The 23,331-nt window shown below is 38.1% G+C and overlaps 1 protein-coding gene across 3 annotated transcripts in view; it reads left to right on the top strand.

The window, feature by feature from the left end:
* The window catches only part of ASB3 (ankyrin repeat and SOCS box containing 3), a 120,824-nt gene extending 99,219 nt beyond the window's left edge, over positions 1–21,605 (top strand). For 2 of the 3 annotated variants that reach the window (XM_062209430.1, XM_062209431.1), the window contains 2 exons: positions 4,944–5,077; positions 18,732–21,605. In XM_062209430.1, the coding sequence (XP_062065414.1) occupies positions 4,944–5,077; positions 18,732–18,937 (340 nt within the window). In that variant the 3' untranslated portion in view covers positions 18,938–21,605. Of the gene's footprint in view, positions 1–4,943; positions 5,078–7,637; positions 7,714–18,731 lie in introns of all 3 variants that reach the window. The other variant, XM_062209432.1, reaches the window with a different exon arrangement.
* Positions 21,606–23,331: the final 1,726 nt, after the last annotated feature.

Here is a 23,331-nt window from a genome sequence, read left to right as displayed (position 1 = left end):
GTGACTGTTTCTTCTCAAACGAGGCCTTCATTCATTGCCTAAGGCTCCTGTTTATTAACTTGGTTTGCAGTTCTAAGGATTCTAACTTCTGCCTGTTGGCTTTTCCCTTTTTATGTGAAGCATAGGTCCTTATTTGGCAGTATCCCAATATCTCACCTTTCTATTCTGTCTCCCATCACGTGGACTTCAAGAATTTTTCCTAGGCAGAGGTTTTATGCTCTTCCTAACGCTATTTCAGTTATGGGCTTTACAATAGAAAAACTGCTTTCTGGTAAGTAGTTTGGGGAATATAAAAATAAAAGAAGTTGAGGTATACCTTTGATCCCATCTTACTTTTTGTTTGTAGTTTATAGCTGGTTGAGTCCCTAATTGTAAAACTTTTCTCCTCAACAGCTGAATAATAAATACATAGCTGTCTCTTGTCAGATGTTCATTGTTGCCATTCTTTCTCTATCTTTTAAATTATTTTGCACAAATTCATTGTCATTTTTTAGGTAGTTGAATGAAATGTATAAAGACTACTGACAGTTCAATGAGACATCTCTGATTTTTAAAATTTATTTGTATATGTATTTTTTTGCTGGTTTTTTAAATTTTTTTTATTTGAAAGACAGAGTTACACAGAGAGGTAGAGATAGAGAGAGAATTCTTCCATCCGGTGGTTCACTCCCCAGATGGCCGCAACGGATGGAGCTGAGCCAATCCGAAGCCAGGAGCCAGGAGCCTCTTCTGAATCTCCCACGTGGGTGCAGGGGCACAAGCACTTGGGCCATCTTCTACTGCTTTCCCAGGCCATAGCAGAGAGCTGGATCGGAAGAGGAGCAGCTGGGACTAGAACCGGCACCCATATGGGATGCCGGCGCCTCAGGCCAGGGTGTTAACCTGCTGTGCCACAGTGCCGGCCCCTGTATATTTGTCTTAACAACCCCACTCCCTCACATGCAAATTTGTGCATACACATAGACACTGGTAAACTATGGAACACTTGCTAATGAATGCTTCAACTAGTTATTAGTAAAGTAATTTAAGTACCCTTCCCTTGTTACTTACTGAATTTCACGAGTCTGCCTGGTCTCTGGGGAGCTAACAGCAGTTGCTCTTTACCATTCCAGTAATCACTGCCTGACTACTGCTGTAAATCCCAACACATAGGGTAGCTGCTCTTTTCATCTCTCACCTGTGCTACCTCTCCCTAGGGTGCCTACTTCCTTAGTCATACTCCTTGTCTTCCTCCATGAAAGCTGCTAACTGATTTCAGGTGATTTGCTCAGTGCCTTCGTAATTTTTCCCCCAATTTTTATTTATCATCTTATGTGAGAAACAGAGAAAGAGACAGAGTCCGAGAGACAGAGATCTTTCATTCCTGGTTCAAATGCCTGCAATATCAAGGGCTGGCCCAGGCCAAACCTAGGAGCCAGGAATTCAACCCAGGTGAATGAGTGGCATGAGCGGCAGAAACCCAAGCACTGGAGCCATTACCTGCTGTCTCCCATGGTGCTCATTAGCAGGAAACCTGGTTGGAACTAGAGGAGCTGGAATTTGAACTCAGGTACTCTCTGATGTGGGATGTCAGTGTCTTTTTAACTGTTGCACCAAAAGCCAATTCTACTTTCAGCATTCTTCCTCCTGTTTTCTAATTTATTTCTTTATTCCGAACTTAGATTACTCTCTTGACACCTGGTAGTTTTTCACTGCTATTAGCTCATTTACCAAAAAGTGGAATAGTTGGTATTTTTATCCTTATTTCATACAGGAGAAAATTGAGGCACAGAGTATTTAACATACTTGCACAATTTCACACAGCTAGTTAGTAGAGAGCTTAGATTTGAACCTAAGTTGTCCTGTAGTGTGGTTCAAGATTATTACTAACCAGTGTGGTACACTTCTTAAGCCTGATGGGGTAGTAGTTATCACTTAATTTTAGGTACTTTAATCCCTTGCCTAAACTGGGGCATCAGTGCCAATTTTTCTTGCTCCATCCCTCTCCAAAATTGTTTTTCTGCAGAGAACAAAAACAAAAACTCATGCCTGTTGTCCTTTCCTCCCAGCCAACTAAACAAACCACTGATGGACATGTTTAAGTTTATTCTCTTAGTAGGAGTTAGAAAATAAGAGAGTACTTCAAAAATTTTGTGGAAAATGGAATTAAAAGATGTTTATTTGGGCACAAAAACTTGTGAAATCCATGAACAATTTTTTCATGAAATGCATTTTCTGTGAACTTTTAAAAAACATTTATTTATTTATTTATTTACTTACTTACTTATTTGAGAGATGGAGTGACAGAGAGAGAGAAGATGGGAGACTTACAGACAGAGATCTTCCATCTGTTGGTTTATTTCCCAAATGGCTGCAACAGCTGAGACTGGCCTGAAACTCCATCTGAATCTCCCATGTGGATAGCAGGTCCATCATTCATTGTTTGCCTAGGTGCATTAGTGGGGAGCTGAACCAGAAGCAGAGTATCCAGAACTCAAACTGGCAGTCACATGTGGGATGCTGAAACCACAAGCAGTGGTTTAACCCACTGTAAACAATACTGGCCTCTCGATGAGTTTTTTGAAGTACCCTCATATACTCTCCTTGCCCCAGATCAGATACAGCCTCTTGACCCCTGGATGTGAAATATTGCGAATTTTTGTGGTAGTAAACCACTGGGTGTATGCTGTATTCATATTTATTGGCTTTGTTAGAATAGGAAAGAGTTAGGAACCAGCAAACTATAAATTAATTTGAAGTAAGTTATGTAAGTTTCAGCTATCCAAATGGAGAATGCCAGCTGAGTATATTTTACGCATAAGGAGTAACTTTAATCACTTTACATTCGTTAGAAAAATACATTGGAAAATTTCATTTTAGTAAAGAAAATGTTTAACATAGTCACACTTTTATTTACTAATCTTTTATTGAATGAATAAAACCAGTGTTTATATTGAATTCAATAAATGTTTTGCTTTCTTTGATCAAATCTGCTTTTAGAGAGCTATTCTGAGAATAATTCTCCCATAAAAATTCCAATATGTTGTCAAAGTGTGTTTTTGTTGTTTCTTATTTATATCACATGTAAGTCTGCTGTTTAATCTTTGTCATGTAAATTGTAAATTACTTCCTTGGTAATGCTTGTCTTAAAAATGTATCTGACTGAATAATTGCCTGTCATAATATAATCTGCAAAGCAGAAATTTTTTTTTTTACTTTAAATGCAAGACTGACTCTCCTGTCCCTGAACATAATGGGAGAATAATAGGAGACAAATGTCATCTGTGCATTTTGTTGATTAACTGTCACTCATTTATGATTGTACAACTTCTCTGTACAGTGTAATGGTCAATGTAATACAGTGACAATACATTTCTATTGGCATTATCAGTGTTGATAAAATAAATTCACCATTATAGTAACTACAGCTATGCAGGCAGAGTTATTTCTCATATATGTGTTTAGATAACCACATAAAAAATGACTGTATTTAGTCACAGTGAGGCCTAAAGCATACTAAGGTTGAAACATGAAACCATTCAAAAAGAAATAACATGTAATCTTTGGTGTGGAACTCCTAGAAAGCTAAGGAGATTGTTTGCCTTTGAGTATATTTTAGCATTTCATTTATTCTCAGTATTTCCTGATAAGTTGTGATTTCCCTGATAAGTGAAATGTTTTCCCGAGGCACTTATGCTACACTTCATGTTCTTCCTTATATGTTTATATACTGGAGAATTGATAATTTGGGAAATAATTTTTATACTCTCTGCTCAGTCATTTCAAGGATACTTTGATTTTGAATTGCCAGAAATAAGTTGTCTTTGAGATGACAAATTTACAGTATTATTGTTTCTTTCCTTCTATTTTGTTTCCTTTTTCAGTTGATGCTCAGTAATGTCCTCACCCCCTAAAATGCAGTCTTGAGAAGAATTTGATTATTTATTTATTTATTTTTTGGTAATTACAAGAGACCTTAATGCTTTGATTTTTCTTCAAACAGTGTCATGATAAGGAGTATCGAGTTGAATATAGAATGGATAATTTTGTTAGGATTGAGAGTTCTGTTTAAGCTTTGACTAAATTCCACATGTATAATGTCATGAGACCTTTTGAAATTATAGTTCTGAAATTTTGAATCAGTTCTAGTAATACAAATGTTTATATAATACTCTATCGTTTTAAAAATATGTTTACCATATTACATTATTTTCACAAATAGTCCCCTGAAATAGGCAGTTTGTATATTACTCTCATTTTAGAGAGCCAGAACAGGGTTTACGGAAATCAGGCAACATGCTTATAAATATTAGAAGTTAGGACTCTGTTCCCTAAGTTTCCAGTACTTATAAAATTTGGGGAAAACTTTTTTGGTGAATTGGAAGAGACTGTGATATTTTTGAAAGAACAGGAAAAGAATTGTTTGTGTGGAGCCCCTGCTTTCAGTTCATTAAAACAAATTTTATTCTGGTACATTTTTCAGTGCCGAACCTATAGTGGAGAAGGTTCTTAGAGAACAGGTGCAAATCCCCGGGAGTTGGACAGAAATAAATCATGTCTCTTTTGTACTCAATTTAGGGATAACCTGAGGTGTTTGGCCCTCATCCTGAAATGTGTTTGTGAGGATAGCCAGTCTGCATTTGGCAAGATGATCTAGGTGGGAGGAGTTAATGGAAAATCCACTGATGACACTGCTGCTATCTCCAGTGAGAAGGAAGTTTCTCATTGAAGGGTAGACTTTCCTGTTGTCATCACAGACTCAATCTAGTTTCCAGTGAGAAAACATAGATGATTATTCATATTTACTGAACTTGCCTCCAATTACAAGAATATTCCTGTGCCCAGGCTTTTTTTTTTTGTCTACCTTCCTTATTAGGACGTAAAAATAGGTATGTGGTGTTTGTTTCCAAGATGAACCCTTAGTCTATTATACCTAATAACTTGTTAATATCTTGACACTATAGGATTGACTCAGTCAACGATGACACCCTTATCTTCACTTTGGAATTTACTAATTGGAGAAGACTTCCATCAGCTGTTGAACAGATGCTCTCTGCTCGCGCCTCACATTCCTCTTGGGTTTTACAGCAGCGTATTGGTAAGAAAGAACAATTTTTAAACACATGAAACTACTTTTTCTTCTTTTGTCTCTGTAACTGTGTTCTATTTCTAACTGAGAAGATTCACTGGAGAATGTATATAAAACCTATAACATGTATTTTCTTATTTCAGGAGAGAATAGGATTATGGGGGAGAGAGATAGTAATTTACTTCAATAAAAATTATATCAAGTTAATTGAAAATAGATCCTAGTAAAAAATAAGAGTGGGAATAAGAGAGGGAGGAGGAAGAGGGTTGGGAGTGTGGGTGGGAGGGCAGGCACAGTGGGAAGAATCACCATGTTCCTAAAGTTGTAATTAGGAAGTATATATGAAGTTTGTAACTGTAAAGCTATATAGTTCTCTTTTTTTTTAAAGGTTTATATATTTATTTATTTATTTGAAAATCAGAGTTACACAGAGAGGAGAGGCAAAGAGAGAGGTCTTCCATCCAATGGTTCACTCCCCAGTTGGCTGCAACAAACGGAACTGCGCTAATGCAAAGCCAGGAGACAGGAGCTTCTTCCCTGTCTCCCACAGGCAGGGGCCTAGGGACTTGGGCCATCTTCTACTGCTTTTCCAGGCCATACCAGAGAGCTAGATAGGAAGTGGAGCAGCCAGGTCTCGAATTGGCGCCCCATATGGGATGCCAAGCTTCAGGCCAAGGCGTTAACCCACTCGGCCACAGTGCCAGCCACAAGCTATATAGTTCTGTACACATTCCTATGGACTTACTTCCAAGGGTACAGTTTAAAAATTTACCATAGGACCCCAAGTGTTCTTAAACTGGAGTAAAAATAGCATTTTAAGTGTTAAAGTGATCATATAAGTAATAATAATAGACAATAATAGTAATAATAATAGATAGAATTAGAAAGGAGCAAATGCTCCAATGTTGGGAAGCAGTATATACAGCAGACTCATAGAATGACTATCACTTTAAGTAGCACTCTGACCTCTGAATCAGCCCTTAAGGCATTCTGGTCTGACTGAACAGCCCATGAGAGCATTCAGGCATGGAAAGCCAAGACACAGTGGCAAAAAATGTCCTACATCAAGGACCTTTATGGGTAAGACCCTAGTGGAAAGAAATGGTCCTAAAAGAATGTACTTTTCTCTGAAGGGAAGAGAGAACTTCCACTTTGCTTATGGCCTTATTGAAATATTGATGGAATTTGTGAAAGTAATTTTTCACTGATTAAAAACATTTTTAAGTTATTTTAAAAAAAATTAGAGAGCACACTGTAGGGGAAAATTTTGCACAGGAAAGCAGTTTAAACTAAACCTGAGGGATGGACATATGGTGTAGTAGTCACCACTTGCAGCCCATACTGGAGTTCCTGGTTCGAGTCCCAACCACTCTGCTTCTGATACAGCTTTCTGCTGATGTGTACCCTGGATGGCAGTAGGTGATACCTCAGGTGCTTGGGTTCCCTGCAGCCCACATAGGAGACCAGGTGGAGTTCTGGGCTCCTGGCTTTGATTTCATCCAGTCCCAGCTATGTCAGGAATTTGGGGAGTAAACTAGTTGATGGGAGGTCTCTATTTGACTTTCGATCTTTCAAATAAAATGAAAACAAAAAAATAAATAGAAATACAAAAAAAAAAAAAAAAACCCTAAACAAGGTATATGCAAAGTATTTCTGTTTGCTTAACTCAGATTTATTTTATTTTGACTATGTTTTGTTAACTAGATTATGAGTCTTAAGTTAGGAAAATTGTTTCTTCACTGCTATTTTTGCACGAAGTGTAACTCTTCATAAAACACTGAATAGGCTTTAACAAGTGAACTTATGCATATGTAGAAACGTGTCTTCTAACTTCTTGGAAAATCACATTTAAGTAAATCTCAAAAATAAACATTCAAAAAAATATGCTCTTCAACTGAGGTGTATTCAGATTGACTATCACAGAGCTTTCTGTTGGAGCACAAAAGTAATCTGTTTGGAGTGTCTGAGCCTTCTAGTACAGAATTTCGTTAATGATAATGCTGGAAAACCCACTTGCATATAATTCTTAATGTTGAAAATTACATCTGTTTTTAGTTTTACTAATTACGTATCTGCAGCAATAGAGAAGAAATATCTATTCAGAACAGATAGAATAAGGAACAATGGATTTGGGAACAAAGAGTCAAAAGAGGGAGCATATGCCAAATGGGAAAACTATTGCAAAGTATCAATTAGTAAAGATATGTGAGAGTTTACTCTGAAGACCCTAACATATGGTTAGTTTGTCCAGGTGAAGGTAAAAAGTATGCATGAGAACATTACCCTACAGTAGACTAAATCCATCATGGGCTTCTTGTTTAATTAGGCACTAGGTAGAGCTTGTGTAGGATAATAATCATCATCTCTTAAGAGGATTTTATGTTGGCTGAAGATTTGCAAAAGCCTTTCTCAGAGTTATTAATGCAGCTAATGCTTTTCTGGTCTGTTTCTTTAGTCAAGACCTCTTTTCTTTGTTTCAGTTTTAAATATCCAACTACCTTTTGGCAGTCTCCATTTGGTATTTCACATTTCAACATATCCAAAATTGAAAATGTCATTTTTCCTACAGATCCCTCGGTTTCTCTCCCTATTTCTTGGCTTAGGAGGCGAGATGATCTAACAGTGTTATTGACCAAGAAAATAAGGTCAGCCTGTCAACTGTTTGTTATTGTTTCTTCCACAACACTGGTGGTATAAACAGTGGTGATTTTGCTCTCCAGGGGATGTTTGTCAATGCCTGCAAACATTTTTTGGTTGTCACAACTGATAGGACTACAATTGCTATCTAGAGGGTTGTAGAGGCCAGGGATGCTACTAAACATCTTAAAACACACATGACAGCTTTTTAGCATAAAGAATTATCCAGTTGCAAATATCAGTAGTGCTAAAGTTGAGAAATCCTGATCCATCATGATTCTTGTGTTGTTTAAACCCTGTCAATCTTCAAAAAAAAGCGGGGGTTGGTGCTGTGGCATAGCAGGTAAAGCTGCCACCTGCAGTGCCAGCATCCCATATGGGTACCAGTTTGAGTCCCGGCTGCTCCACTTCTGATCTAGCTCTCTGCTATGGCCTGGGAAGGCAGTAGAAGATGGCCCAAGTCCTTGGGGCCCTGCACCCATGTGGGAGACCTGGAGGAATCTCCTGGCTCCTGGCTTCGAATCAGTGCAGATCCGGCTGTTGTGGCCAATTGGGGAGTCAACCAGTGGATGGAATACCTCTCTCTCTCTCTTTCTCTGTCTTTCTCTCTCTCTGCCTCTCCTTCTCTCTCTCTTTAACTCTTTCAAATAAATAAATAAATAAATAAATCTTTAAAAAATTAAATTAACCCTGTCTTAAGTAAACTACTTAACTCTCTTACTGGAGACTGCTTAGGAAAAGCTTATGTTCTTTTTCCTACTTAGAGTGTTCTCTCTCAGCATTCTAAAGCATTCCGGGAATCTCTTATGCAGATAGTAAGAGCCGTTCCAACACTGGAATTTTTGTAAGACTCAAAAGGTTGTCCCATCTGCTCAGTTGCCTGAACTTCAACAGGTTTATGATTCTCTTAGTCTCTGTAGTGGGGGTTCTCTTGGTACACCGTTTTCACGATACTCAGTTACTGCACATTGGTCATCTTAGACTCCCTTTACCTGGCGCTGCAGCTCTACTTAGCAGAAACATTATCATGGTTTTAATATGAATGGAAATCTGCCCAGAGCAACTCATTGATTACCTCTCTGGTCATAGTAGCACTCTTGGTTTTACCCCATTTTCTTTAATCGTGTCATAGTATTGATAAGTGTTAATAAGGTTAAAAATCATTGAGAAAATGTCTTTCTCTTGCACATCTCTGCCACTATTAGTAAATACCCAAATCATGCTCGTCTCCCTTGCTCTGTTAAGTCTGCCAGTGTCTAGGAAAATATTGTCTCTATTTTTTTCCCTAAGCCCTTTTCAAGTTCTGGAAATGCCATGTACTTATTCAAAATTATCCTTTTGTCACTTTTTTTGCTTCCTAAGGAAGCAGCCACTTGCTGTAGTTTATAAACAAAGTTGACAACTATAGCCTACTATTCATCTTCTAATCACAGTATCAGATTTGTCCTTAAGAAGCTTCTTGCTCAGGAAAGGAAGTATATACCAGGTAAAATGTATTGAGTAGTTACAGTTTTAGTTACAATCATTTAATCATGTACTTTTTATATACTTCTTAGGAATACCAGCTCAACCACATAGCGATAAACTTAATAAAAGAATTTGCCAGCTTCTGGTCACCTAGCCAAGATCAAATCTAGGTAACTAAATTCTTAGTTATAAAAGCACCTGACTATAGTTCATCCTGAGCCTTTAATGATCAAACATATTTTGTTCTATTCACAGTGTTAAATGGATCTAGATCCTATAAAGACTCCTAAAAGGGCCCCAGGAAACTATCTTGATCTTTTTATTCTAATATTCCTTGCCTTCATTTGCAAAAGGATTTAAAAGAGTTTATAATACTATATACAGTCATGTACCACATAATATTTTGGTCAATGCCAGATCACATATGTGATGGTGATCTTAAAATATTTTGGTAGAACTGAAAAATCCCTATTGCTATGACATCATAGCTGTTGTAATATTGTAACTGTACTAACGATGTAGCACAGTGTATTATTCACATGTTTGTGGTGATGCTGGTGTCATCATACTTACTGTGCCGCTTCTCACATAAAAGTATAGTGAATAGGGGCTGGCACTGTGGCATAGTGGGTAAATTGCTGCCTGCAATACCAACAGCCTATATGAGTGCCAGTTTGAGTCCCGGCTGTTCCACTTCTGATGCAGTGCTCTGCTATGGCCTGGGAAAGAACTAGAGGATGGCCTAAGTGCTTGGGCCCCTGCACCCCAGTGAGAGACCTGGAAGATCCTGGCTTCAGATAGGTTCAGCTCTAGCTGTTGTGGCCATTTGGGGAGTAAACCAGCAGATGAAAGACCTCTCTCTCTCTGCCTCTGCCTCTGCCTCCATGTAACTCTGCCTTTCAAATAAATAAATCTTTAAAAAGAAAAAAAAGTATAGTGTATATATAAAAATGTAGAAGTATAGTGGATATAGTTATAATACTTGGTAATGATACTAAATGACTATATTACTAGTTTAGGATTTAATGTAGTATACTTTTTAAGCATTGTTTTAGAGCGTATTCCTTCTACTTATTAAAGTTTTTCTATTAAACTTCTATACCAGCAACAACTTTATATTTACTGCATCTTCTGATCACATAAAAGGCAGTGTCAAGCAACTGACATGTTTCATCCAGGTCAGCAAAATCACCAAACAATGTATTCCTCAGAATGTATCCCTATTGTGATGCTACATGTATTATCACAAAATAGTTAGAGGTTAAAAATGGAGGGAAAAGAGGGGGCTTGCATTGTGACATAGCAGGTTAAGCCACTGCCTGTGAAGCTGGCATCTCATATCGGTGCTGTTTCGAGTCCCAGCTGTTCTAATTCCAATCCAGCTCTCTGCTAAGGGCCTGGGGAAAGCAGCAGCAGATGGACCAAGTGTTTGGACCCCTGCCACACACGTGAGAGACCTGGATAAAGCTCTTGGCCCCTCGCTTTGGCCTGGCCCAGCTCTGGCCATTTCAGTTGTCTGGAAAATGAACCAGTGGATGGAACGTCTCTGTCTCTCCCTATCTCTTCCTCTCTCTGTGTAACTCTGACTTTCAAATAGATAATAAATAAATGTCTTAAGATTTAAAAAATGAAAAAGGTGGGAGTAGGTGTAGAAGAAAGCATAATCATGGCAATTTGATACTTTATGGATAGACTAAGTTTGGCTTTGAAATTTCTAGTCTTTGGCACTAGGTGATAGGGTTTATAAGATCAGGCAAAGCTTTTGCTTAGAATTACAGATACTATTAGAAATTGTTACTGCTTTATTAGGCAGTATCTTGGTGGCCACTGTTTCTTGGACTTTTAACATTCTTCAGCGTGGATTGTTTCTATCATATTGAAGTGTAGTTCTTAAGTAATTAGTAGAGTGTGTGTGGTGCAGGTGCTCAGTTCTGTTTTGCTGTCACTTGAACAAGGGCTAGGTTTTAGAATATCTGGAGAATGGATGACCTATGTGCTCTAAATATTACGTCTCTCAACTCAATTTCTAATAGTTGTAGGTAGTATGACCAAGTTTTATCTTTATTTTTTTTCCATAAAAAGGCTATGAAAATAGAATAATGTTATAGTAGGAGGTAAGGAAACGTTTGTCTTTTTCAGTAAAGGTTTGAAGTTGCTGAAGTTTTCTGAATTAATATTAGACTTAGATTGTGAACTTTTAGATTTTGTGTTACACTCTATTGTATTATATCCTAAAACAGAATCCTTAAACGTTAAACATTAACATGTTCTTCATATTAATATGGCAAAGTTTTGTAAACTAAATTTAAACTTACTGATGTTCCAGACATTGAGCCACAGGAAAGAATCAGTGCTGTCTTTCAAATGTGTTAATAAGGTTAAAACTTATTCTAAGATGTCTACCTTTTCAGGTTCTTAGATCATGGCTTGCAAGTATAGTTTGTGCTAGAGACAAATTGGAGGTCAAGCAGATACCAGAATTCTAATTTAAGTGTATGTACAACAGTCTTTGTTTATAGTATAAAAGTGTTCATATTTTATACAAAAACTAATTCATTTGGAAAAATGAAGCACTTACAGTTTGTTTTTGGACTCCTAGTTAAAGGATTTTCCTTTAAATGCCTGTCTGAATTTTAGTCTAGTCTTTTGTACTTTTCTTCAAGAGAAATGAATTAAAGGGTAGCTGCATAAAGTGGACTTTTTTTTTCCTAGTGGATTGGGAATAAATACTTAAAAAAAAAAAGTTTTCTGGGGAAAAATTAAAAAAAAAAAGAATTCTAGGACACTGTTGGAAATCTGAAAGATTGAGCCTTCATCCTTACAGTTTGGTTAACTCTGTATATATTATTAAAATAAAAAGTAATGGTGAATTAATATTTAAAAACAGATGCAAAAGGCCAGCGCCGTGGCTCAACAGGCTAATCCTCCGCCTTGCGGCACCGGCACACTGGGTTCTAGTCCCGGTCGGGGCGCCGGATTCTGTCCCGGTTGCCCCTCTTCCAGGCCAGCTCTCTGCTATGGCCTGGGAGTGCAGTGGAGGATGGCCCAAGTCCTTGGGCCCTGCACCCCATGGGAGACCAGGAGAAGCACCTGGCTCCTGCCTCGGGATCAGCACAGTGCACCAGCTGCAGCGCGGCGGCCATTGGAGGGTGAACCAATGGCAAAAGGAAGACCTTTCTCTCTCTCTCCCTCTCTCTCTCACTGTCCACTCTGCCTGTCAAAAAAAAAAAAAAAAAAAAAGATGCAGAAGAAAAACTGAAAAATAACTGGCAATGTGATGGTCTGAATATTAATTTGTGTGTTGAAGATCTCCCAGAAACCTCTGTGTTAAGGAGTTGATTCCCAAAATCTTGTGTTACTATTACTAAAATGCTTGAAACTTAATTCAGTTATGATATCTTGAGGCAGAGGCTTTGGGAGGTGATTGGATTGGTTGTTAGGGTGTATCCCCCATAATTAAATCCTGGTGGTTTTTTTAGGGACCAAGTAGACATATGGGAGGACACACATACTCCCTTTTGCCATGTGATGCCCTATGTTGTGTTGGGACTGTGCCGGCAAATGCCACAGCCAGAGACAGAACCATTGGGGCCCACCTGATCTTAGACTGTGAGCATCCATAACTATGAGCCAAAACAATACTTTGTTTACAGAGTTACCTCAGATGTTTAGTTGTGGTGGTGAAAATCTGGCTAATACTAGAAGATGCTCTACTGTGTACTTGAGTTTAGGAATAGTTCATCTATAATCCTTTGTAGTAATAATCTAGTATTCCAGTTGTCTACTCAGGCCATTTTAAGTTAAAAGTAATAAAATGCATTTGTTTGTGAAAGAATAGTTATTTTCCTGTGTTCTTTAGAAAGAGCATGTGTCTTACTCAATTGATAGTCATTAAATTACTTGCTAAAAAGATGGAAGTGGGACATAACCTTATTTTTTGCCAATGAAAAATTTTAACTTCTCTGCTAACTTTAGCTGTCAAGGTAATGATCTGGTATGTGTTCTGCATGCACATCAAACAGGGTATATTGATGAAAGGTTGGATCCCTGCTTTAATCAGACCTTCCTCTACCACCTTCTAGCTATGGAGAAGTTACTTATTTCTGTGAGCCTGGGTTTCTCTAGTTCCAAGAAAAGATAGTAGTACCTGTATCACATCATTTGCACAATAGATATTGGAATTGTGATTTCAGTTAACTGAATTCCTTTTTTTTTTTCTGCCTCCTTGAAATAAATTGAGACTTTTTTTTGTGATTTTCTTGTGATTGAGATAAGTTGTCAAAGTGTAGCAACCAGTTGTGGAACTCCATGGCTTTGCTGAGGAAGTCTGAAAGCCGTGTTTGAAATGATAGTGACACAAGATGGACATAACCTGGAACACTCAGTTGTTACTTTAGGAAAATTGTCTGAACTACAAAGAATTTTGCATGAACAACAAATATACATTGTATTAAGACACTGAGTTTTAGGGTTTATTTGTTCCCACTACATAGCCTTTAAGCTGTTGGGCTTATTTTGATCATTGTATCTACTTTTGATTTTAATAAAACTAAAGACAACATGTAGCCTATTTTGATTTCTATATCTATACATATGTATAATAGAAAATAAACAATTGAATTCTATATAGCTAAGAAAAGTTAAAAGGTTGCTTATCTGCTGATTGATCTGTAAAGAAACTAAATTTAACATGTAAAATAGAAAATGATTGGTTTAGAAAAGTGACAAAGTATGCCATGGTTTCAGACTTCATTTTCTAAGCTACAGTCATTGCCTTAGTCCAAGAGCACAGAGATTTATTTGTCAAATTAAAATTAGTTTTAAAGAGTTTCCATGAAAGTATGTTTTACATACTGTTTCTGCAGTCTTTTCATATTATAAATCCAAGGCGTGATTTGATCTTCTATCAGCCTAGTGGCAGCACATCTGGAAGTACTATGCATCACTAAACTTTCATAGGAATTTTGCATGCTTGGAAATATTGCATATGTGATTATAACATTCCCTTAGTGTCGGGGACCGAGCAACATGTGGCCTCTTAGCGGTAAACTACTGAAGTAGAGGTAAGTAGCCCAGGCCGGAAAGTACTGATAACGCCACCCTGTGTCTTAAGAGTTTATGACCATTCCCCCACCTGCACAAGCATTGCAGTTGCAAGATAACCTTGTGACCTCCCTCCGCTTGCACAGGCATTGTAGCTGCAAGGTAAACTACCCTCCTCCCCCCCGCCCGACATCCTGCCTTCACGATATATAAGTGAGTGGTTAAAAAAATAAAGACACAGCTTGAACAGCCATGTTGTCTTACTGTCATCTTTGTGTCTCCTGTCCCTTTCATTCCCCATTCCAGGTACTTGACCCTAGTTGACGTCCCTTGGACGGGACACCTTAGTATTCACTGCATATTAAACTAAAATGACAATGATGGGTATAATATTAACTATGTTAAGCCTATAGATGAAAGACTCCCTCAGTTCAGTTCTGAACACAGTTCTTACCTCTAATTGTTCGTTAGGCCATTGAGCTGTTGTGTTGTTAAGAGAAAAACCAGAGTGGTACAATTAAAATTGAAACCAATGTCTGAAGTAACTCTACCCTACCCTATTACAATTATTATTGAATAGCAAGGTCTTCTGAAACTTATGATAGTTAATAGTGATTTCAAAATCTTAGGGAAATATTATTGGCTTTTCACAGATTAAAGAACCCTAGACTTGGATCAAGATAATTTGAATGTAGTTGATGACAGCTGTGTTGATGTACAGTGTCACAGTGGACAAGTCAGTTAAGCATCCCATAAAAAATATGTACGGAATCAGTTTAGGTTGATGGCAAATAGTTAAGCTTCTACACACATAGGTGCACAATCAAATGATTCATTAAGCTTTACAGATGGGGCTCTGGTGATGTAGTCAGACAACCTAAAAAGGCATGTCAGCACTGCAGGAAGTTTATGGAGGGCCAGAGAAACTTTCCCAGTCTGCCTGAGGAGTTTTGAGTAGTTTATTCAACCAGAGATGCTGTAGTGGCAGTAAGCATCTTTTATCCCTGAGTGAGTGGCTCTCCTCCAAGTAGCACAGCCATCTTTTATCTTCCTTCTAGGTATATCATAAGTATCTGGATTAACAAGAATGTGCAGAATGAAGATATTCAATTTAGCAGATAGTAAACTCTAACTGAATATAATTAGAGATTCTGCAACCCTTGGGACATTCGGATCTGGCTAAAAGGTCCATGAGAGTCTCACAGGCATGGAAAGCCATGACACGGTGGCAAAAAACAATCTAAATGAAAGACTCTGGTGAACAAGACCCCAGCAGAAGGAACAGGCCGTCAAGGAGAGAGGCGCCTTTCTCTGAAGGGAGGAAGGAACCTCCACTGTGACACAGCCTTGACTAAACAAGTTCAGAGTCGGTGAACTCAAGGGACTTCCATAGCCTAGACAGCTCATAGCAAGAGTCTCGGGTGATTGCTGATGTCATAAATAAGAGTGCCAATTGTTAAATCAACAACGGGAATCACTGGGTACATGCTCCCCACGTAGGATCTCTGTCCTTAATGTGTTTTATGATGAAACTTAAAAACACTACTAGTCGAACAATACCCTATACCTTGTGCGGTTGTGTGAGTGCAGCCTGTTGAAATCCTTGCTTAGTATATACTAAGTTGATCTTTAGTATATGAAGGTAATTAAAAATGAAACTCGATAAAGGGGGGGATGGGAGAGGAGAAGGGAGGGCCATGGGAGGGAGGGAGGTTGGGGGGGAAGCCACAACAATACAAAAGTTGCACTTTGTAAATTCACATTTATGAAATAAAAAATAAATATATATATATATATATATATATATATATATAAAATTAGAGATTCTGTTAACCAGCTTTCCTGTAACCCACACACTGGATTAACTAGTCTTGTTATTTCTTGTCGCAGTCACATATGACTGGGTCCATGGCATGCTCAGTATTTGCAGCTGAAAGGCTACTCTCCAGAATGCAAACATACTTTTGACTCTCCCAGATGAACTGTGTTTATGTAACTTGTATTATATTTAACATATTACTGGAATTACTTAATTCCAAATTGTGTAACCCAGAGAATTATGACTGAGAAAAGAGAATCATTGTTTATATTAAGGCAAAATTGAATGCTTTAAAAGTATTTCATAAAGTGTTCATTAGGAATGGAAGTTGAATTAGATGTGGGTAAAGCGACTGAATGATATGAAAAGAATTGTAAAAATGTAGAAGGACTGTATGCTCACTTTTGCTTTATGTGTATCTTTAAATCTGTCATAATTGAAAGTGAAGCTACAAGCCACAGATGATGCATTATGGAGATGGTTGGTTTATACATTTTATTTATTGATTTAATTTATTTGAAAGAGTTAGAGAGGTCTTCCATCTGCTGGTTCACTCCCCAAATGGCCGCAATGGTCAGGGCTTGGTCAGAACGAAGCCAGGAGCGAGGAGCTTCTTCCAGGTGTCTCCCACATGAGTGTAGGGGCGCATGCAGTTGGGCAGTCTTCCATTACTTTCCCAGGATCATTAGCAGGGAGCTGGATCAGAAGCAGAGCAGCTGGGACTTCAACCAACACCCATGTGGGATGTCAGTGTCGCAGGTGACAGCTTTACCTGCTACACCACGATGCCAACCCCTGATGTATACATTTTCAATTAGAATGTTTAAAATATGTGTGGTTTGGTCACCTGCTTTAAGGTAACTTTCCATTAACTGACCAATTATTGTTCTTGTTCTTACTGGGAAAGAGACATCTTTATACTTAACAATTGAACTTAGCCTCTGCGCACCTTTGGAGAACTGACATTCCCTTTGGGTACGATCTCCATATGTATCCCTGATCATCCCTCCAGGACTCCCTTTACCTGTTTGTTTGTTTTTTTTTTTTTTTTTTTCCAATTTTTCAAATGAGAACAGTGATTCCCCCTTTAAGCTTACAGAAAAAGGTAAAGTTTAAATAAGATTTAGATGTGAAAACACTGTGGAAATGGATGTAATATTGTTGCAAATGCTGCAGTCTTGTTATTTATACTGACTCTGTGACTCATGGTTCGAGAAAATACCCATCTTTTCTTAGACTCATGTTTTATTGCAAAAACAGATAACTGGGACAGGCAATGTGGTGCAGCAGTTAAACCACTGCTTGGGATACCTGCATCCCATATTGGAGTGCCTGGGTTCATGTTGCACTTTTGCTTTTCATTCAGCTTCCTTCTAATGTGCACCCTGGGGGCAGCAGCTGATGGCTCTAGTACTTGGGTCCCTGCCACCAACATGAGAGATCCAGCTGGTATTCTGAGCGCTTCCCTTTTTCCTTACCCACCCTTGGTTGTTGGGGGAGTGAACCAGCAGATGGAAGATCCTTTCTGTCTCTCTCCCTTTCAAATAACTAGCTAACTAACTAAATAAATGTAAATAACTTTTTCTTTCTTATTTAGCATTTTGAAACACTAATTTGAGGAGGTTCTTAAAGTCTGAATAAGCTAAACTAACAAACAAAATAGAAGATGTTAGAGAATTAGCTCCTCTTAGTTCCAATAGGGTGTTAGAATTTAAGGAACCATGGATTTGGAGTCAGAGCAGCTGTCTGATATCAGCTGTGCTCTTGCTAGAACTTGTCTTTGATGTTCTGATCCTAGTCTGTTAACCATTGCTACATTTCACAGGGATTTATAAAAGATTTCTTGTACTAACAAAAGGCTTTATGTTTGTTTCACATAAAATAACATTTTAGTACTCTCAGTTTTCATCTTGGAAAATGAAATGGTTGTCCTGTGCTTCTTAATTACATGCACGCGGATTATCCTTTAAATTAGTAGTTAGCTATTGGCTGCAGCAGCTTCAGCAAACAGTTACACAGCACAGAGGCTCTGAGGTCAGGTGGATCTGGGTTTGAATGCTTACTCTGCCATTCACTAGCTTTGTGGCCTTTGGAAACTTAAACTTTTTAAACTTCTCACATCTATAATAGCATCATAGAGTTAATGAAGATGAAAAGAGAATATGTGTGAAATGCATGGACATATGGTATAGAAGGCACTCAGTAAATGTTCTTTTTTTGTGCCAATTTTAAAATTTCATTTTATGTCAAATAAAAAGAGGAGAACTTGCAAGCTGCATATCCATTCACTTGATGTGGTAGGTCAGAGACTGTTTACAATGAAATGGACTAAAAGGAATGTAACATTTGTTACTTTGAGCTTCTAACATTTCTAAAGTTAGTTCATTCATTTCTCAAAGTGCCAGTTGTTATTGTCAGATCTTTAGAATGTAAACATTTAGTTTTGTGGCACTGGGTACTGTACTGACTTTGTGTGGCTGACAACTGGAGGGAAAGGAGCCAGGTGAAGGCTGTAGAAAAGAATAAATATGGTTTGTTGTGGTCATCAGGCCCAAGAAGTCTTCTTTCAAAGTAAGCCTAAGCAATGTCTTAATTCTCTGTTACTACACAGAAGTGGGGGTGTGAGGAGGGGGTGGTGTGTATCTTCATGTCTTATTTGAAATTTTTTACCTTGCTTTTTTTTTTTTGTTTCTCTAGCCTCTGTTCCGTCTCTGACCCATCTTTGCCGTTTGGAAATTCGGTCTAGCCTAAAACCAGAACACCTACAAACAGACAGTTTTATCTGTCAGTTGCCACTTCCCACGAGCCTACATAATTACTTGCTCTATGCAGAGATTCTAAGGATGAATGAGATTCCAGAACTGGCAGCTATTCAAGATGGAGAAATCAGTGAGACTACTTAATGGAGCTCATTTCCTGGTCTGAAAACCACCAAGACAAAAGAGCCATGAACAAACTCTTCATGATTTTACAGTTATGAACAATTTTTGTTTGTGTGGCTTGTTCAGTTGTAGGGATGGGGATGGTATGGGGTAGTTTAATGCAAATGTTTCTAATAGGGCTTCCCAGTCAAAAATAAAGTATTGTAAACCTCATTTATGTTATTTTAGTGCAGTGTCATTTTTGTGCAGTACATTTTGTGTTGTAATATTTATTTACCTGACCATTTTCTATTTCATCCTGCTAATGAATGCTGCCTCTAGTGCTTAACTTGGCATTATTTTCACCATGATTCATGTTTATCTGGTTCTAGGAGCAAAGAATGGAATGCATAAAATGTCACTTAAAGAGTATATAACTGGTATGAATCTTTTATTATTGTTATTATTTTATTGGGAGTTGAATATCTCATGTTTGTAAAAGGATAAGTTTTCCTATCTTGTCATATTCCGTTCTCTTAATCTAGTCACTCTTGAGAAGAAATGATATTCATTGTCTTTTCACATGTGAACTCAGGGGGGAAACTTTTTTAAAGAATGTAGAAAAACCAACCATATTGCTGCCCCTCCACCTCATTTATATTTTTTATATTCTTAAATAAAAAGAACCCTCACATTTCTAATTGGCAAAGGCAAGAACAGATCTAAACTGAAAGAAATGGCTCAGTTGAAAAAATGTTAGGTCAGTTTTGAGAGAAGTGAGCATTCTGTCACATTTGGAATATTAACCCTGAGAGAAGCGGTTTTTGTGGCACTATCTTTATAAAGAAGGGGGTGTATTCCTGAGTTAGTTACAAATAAAACATTCAGGCTCTGCTTTGCCCCAGAATCAGAGGGTGGCTTTGTTCCCATGAAGCAGTAATAGCCAGGTCTATTAATATTGCAGTGTTTTTCCTTTTTATTATGTGGGTAGGTTATCAAAGAGTCCAGGGAATAAAGACCTCAGAGTCCTAGGTTAATGGGGCATGGCCTCCTGCATTTTTACAGTTACTTTAGGAAGGAACTAAATGCTGAATTGTGTGAGCTGTGTAGGAGGCTGCAGAGAATAGCTTTGAGACAAAGGTTGTGAGAGCATCCCTGTCACAATAGACACCCAGAGCTGGGGTCCACATGAGGTGAGTCTCCTGTCCTGTTGGGAACATATGGTTTAAAACAGATGGTGGTATGTCACCTGAGCTTATCTCTGATAGGCCTTTGCTTTTTGACAAAAGTAGTATTGAAGGCAGACTGAGAGGTGGCAGCAAAATTCAGAGGGATGGCCAAGCTCTTTGATCAGAGTAGTGCTGTTTGTAGAGTGGAGATAGAGTTTGAATGTGGGTGAGTAGGCAGAAATAAGGTTTAATATGAACAACTACATGGAAATTATGCTGTTTAATAAATTCCTAAGCTCTATGTTGTATTTTTTAAATGTTGTCATATTCTTTATTTTCCAAACCGTATGTCTGATTTTTAACACATCAGTTTTTGGTTCGGGCCAAATGTACGCAGAATGTTTATTTTTGAGAGTGAATCTTTTTATATGTTTTGTTCGTGTTCAAATATAAAATAAAAACTCATTGTGCTCATGTTATTAAAAATCTTCAAATCAATAATATCAGTGGTACCTGACTTAAGATTTTTTGATGTCATGATGGTGTGAATACAGTATGTATTCAGTAGAAACCATACTTTGAATTTTGAACATTTTCTGGGCTAGTGATTTGCAGCATATTCTTATTTGCAGTTCTGGCAATGCTGGGTACTGGCAGGAGCCACGTCTCCCAGCCAGCCCATGTGATGCTCTGCAAAGTACTGTATTGCTGTGCTAGGATGTTCCATAGGCTATGTTAAATGTATTTTTAGCTTTGGGTATTTCAACTAATGATGGGTTTATAAATGGGTAATAACCTCATGTTCAGTCAAGGAGCATCTGTATTTCAGGAACATTTCAAAGGCTTTGGTCTTTGAAACTGATGAATGTTTTTGCTTTACTGTATACAATATACCTTTCCTTTAGGCTCTTTTATAATAAAATATTTGTTTTTATGACTTATAACAAGGACTGTGTGGGAAGTTTAATCTAAAAGTATTTAAGGATAGATGGGTTATAGTTATAATTTCTAACCAAAATGGCACAGCTTTTTAGTTGAATCTTAAGTCCTGCCCCATGTGCACAATGGTGCTTTGATACCAAGGAGTGCCGCAAAGAGCTCTGACACTGTAGTTCTCCAGTGGTGGTACATACTACCAGAGCAGGACACAAGCCAGCAGTTTAATAACAGATCTCACCCATGTTAAGTACATTTCTGCTGATCCTGCCTGTTGTAGGGTATTTTTCTCTGACTGTTTGATATAAAAACTGTAACCTGGACATCCATTCTTCTCATTTCCTTTCTCCTTTTGACAAATAACAAGCACCTTGATGTGTAGCTTTCTTGTGGCCCGTGGCTGCCTGTAATAGTGTTAGTCCTTGACTTGCAGCCATGTCATATTTATGTCACATGACTAATTCATACTTTTTTCTCTTTTTCTCTCTCTTTTTTTTTTTTTTTGACAGGCAGAGTGGACAGTGAGAGAGAGAGACAGAGAAAGGTCTTCCTTTTACCGTTGGTTCACCCTCCAGTGGCCGCTGCGGTAGGCGTGCTGGGGCCAGCGCACCGCGCTGATCCGATGGCAGGAGCCAGGTGCTTATCCTGGTCTCCCATGGGGTGCAGGGGCCAAACACTTGGGCCATCCTCCACTGCACTCCCTGGCCACAGCAGAGAGCTGGCCTGGAAGAGGGGCAACCGGGACAGGATCGGTGCCCCGACCGGGACTAGAACCCGGTGTGCCGGCGCCGCAAGGCATAGGTCTGCTCTTTCTACCTAACTAAATCTTTTATTTATTTATTTTTAAACTTTTATTTAGTAGATATAAGTTTCCAAAGTACAGTTTATGGATTACAATGGCTTTTTCCCCCCATAACTTCCCACCCACCCACAACCCTCCCATCTCCCACTCCCTCTCCCATTCCATTCACATCAAGATTCATTTTTTATTATCTTTATATACAGAAGATCAATTTAGTATATATTAAGTGAAGATTTCATCAGTTTGCCCCCACACGGAACACAAATTGCCAAATACTGTTTGAGCACTAGTCATATCATTAATTCATATTGAACTACACATTAAGGACAGAGATCCTACATAGGGAGTAAGTGCACAGTGACTCCTGTTGTTGACTTAACAATTTGACACTCTTGTTTAAGGCGTCAGCAATCTCCCCAGGCTCTAGTCATGAGTTGCCAAGGCCATAGAAGCCCCCTGAGCTCACCGACTTTGATCTTATTTCGACAAGGCCATAGTCAAAGTGGAGGTTCTCTCCTCCCTTCAGAGAAAGGTACCTCCCTCTTTGTAAATCTTTTTAAATGGTGATGTTTTATAGATCTTTGAATACAGTTTGAGGACATATGGATACTTTTGATTCATTATTCCCTAAAATTTCTAATTTTATTGGTGTATTAAAAACACATTATGAATACTAAGTAATGACAATGTTCGTAAATAACTACATCTTTTCTGGAATAGTGGATTTGATGGTTCCACTGGAATGGGATGTAGAAAGAAGCTGAGAAAATTCATCTGAAAGTTTGCCTTTCATTTTATATTCCTCTCCATTCTCAAAGATATATTCCCCTAATTATATTCTCTGATTAATCATAGAAATACTTGTTTGAAAGGGAATTCTCAGTGTAATTACTGGCAGCAGGTATTTAGTGTTATTGGAGAAGGATTTTAAGTGGTGGGAATAGTTACGAGATAGTGAAGTTGCTGGTAATGTGATCATTTTAGGATTTATGATGAAAAGTTTTAACAATTTAGGGAGAATAAACAGTAAAATTATACACTGCCTTCCAGGTTCATGAGTTCATATTCTGCTTGTGTATAAACAAATGGAAGCTCAGCCCTGAGGCTTCACTCAAATGCTCAAATAGGATTTCTAAACCAAAGAATTCTCTAATGCATTTCCAGCATGCTTTAAACAAAATAGTAGTGCTCTGGATACTCTTAATCCCCCTGAATTTCCCAGACTGGAGCAGTTGCCTTCTTTCTCTCAAGGCTGACATGTGGATGGAGTCACAGCTGAGAGATTCCATTATAGTTATTTGAGAGGTAACTGACAGTAGGAAAATTTAATATTGTTGAGTGTGACTTCAGGTTTCTTATTTTGCACACACACACTCTCTTTGTCTCTGTGAGGCTGAAGTGTCTATTTATTTTTGTTTGTATTATTGTTATTGTAGTTGTTAAATGACAGAATGGTCATTGGAGCACAGTACCTTGCATTAAGTAAACTGTCTTGTCCAATAAAATCTTGTGCTTTTATAGAGGCAGAA

The sequence above is a fragment of the Lepus europaeus genome, chromosome 13, assembly GCF_033115175.1.
Source record: "Lepus europaeus isolate LE1 chromosome 13, mLepTim1.pri, whole genome shotgun sequence".
NCBI classification, from domain to species: domain Eukaryota; kingdom Metazoa; phylum Chordata; class Mammalia; order Lagomorpha; family Leporidae; genus Lepus; species Lepus europaeus.
The sequence above is the reverse complement of the archived record's forward strand: the minus strand, read 5'-3'. Positions and strand labels throughout refer to the sequence as shown.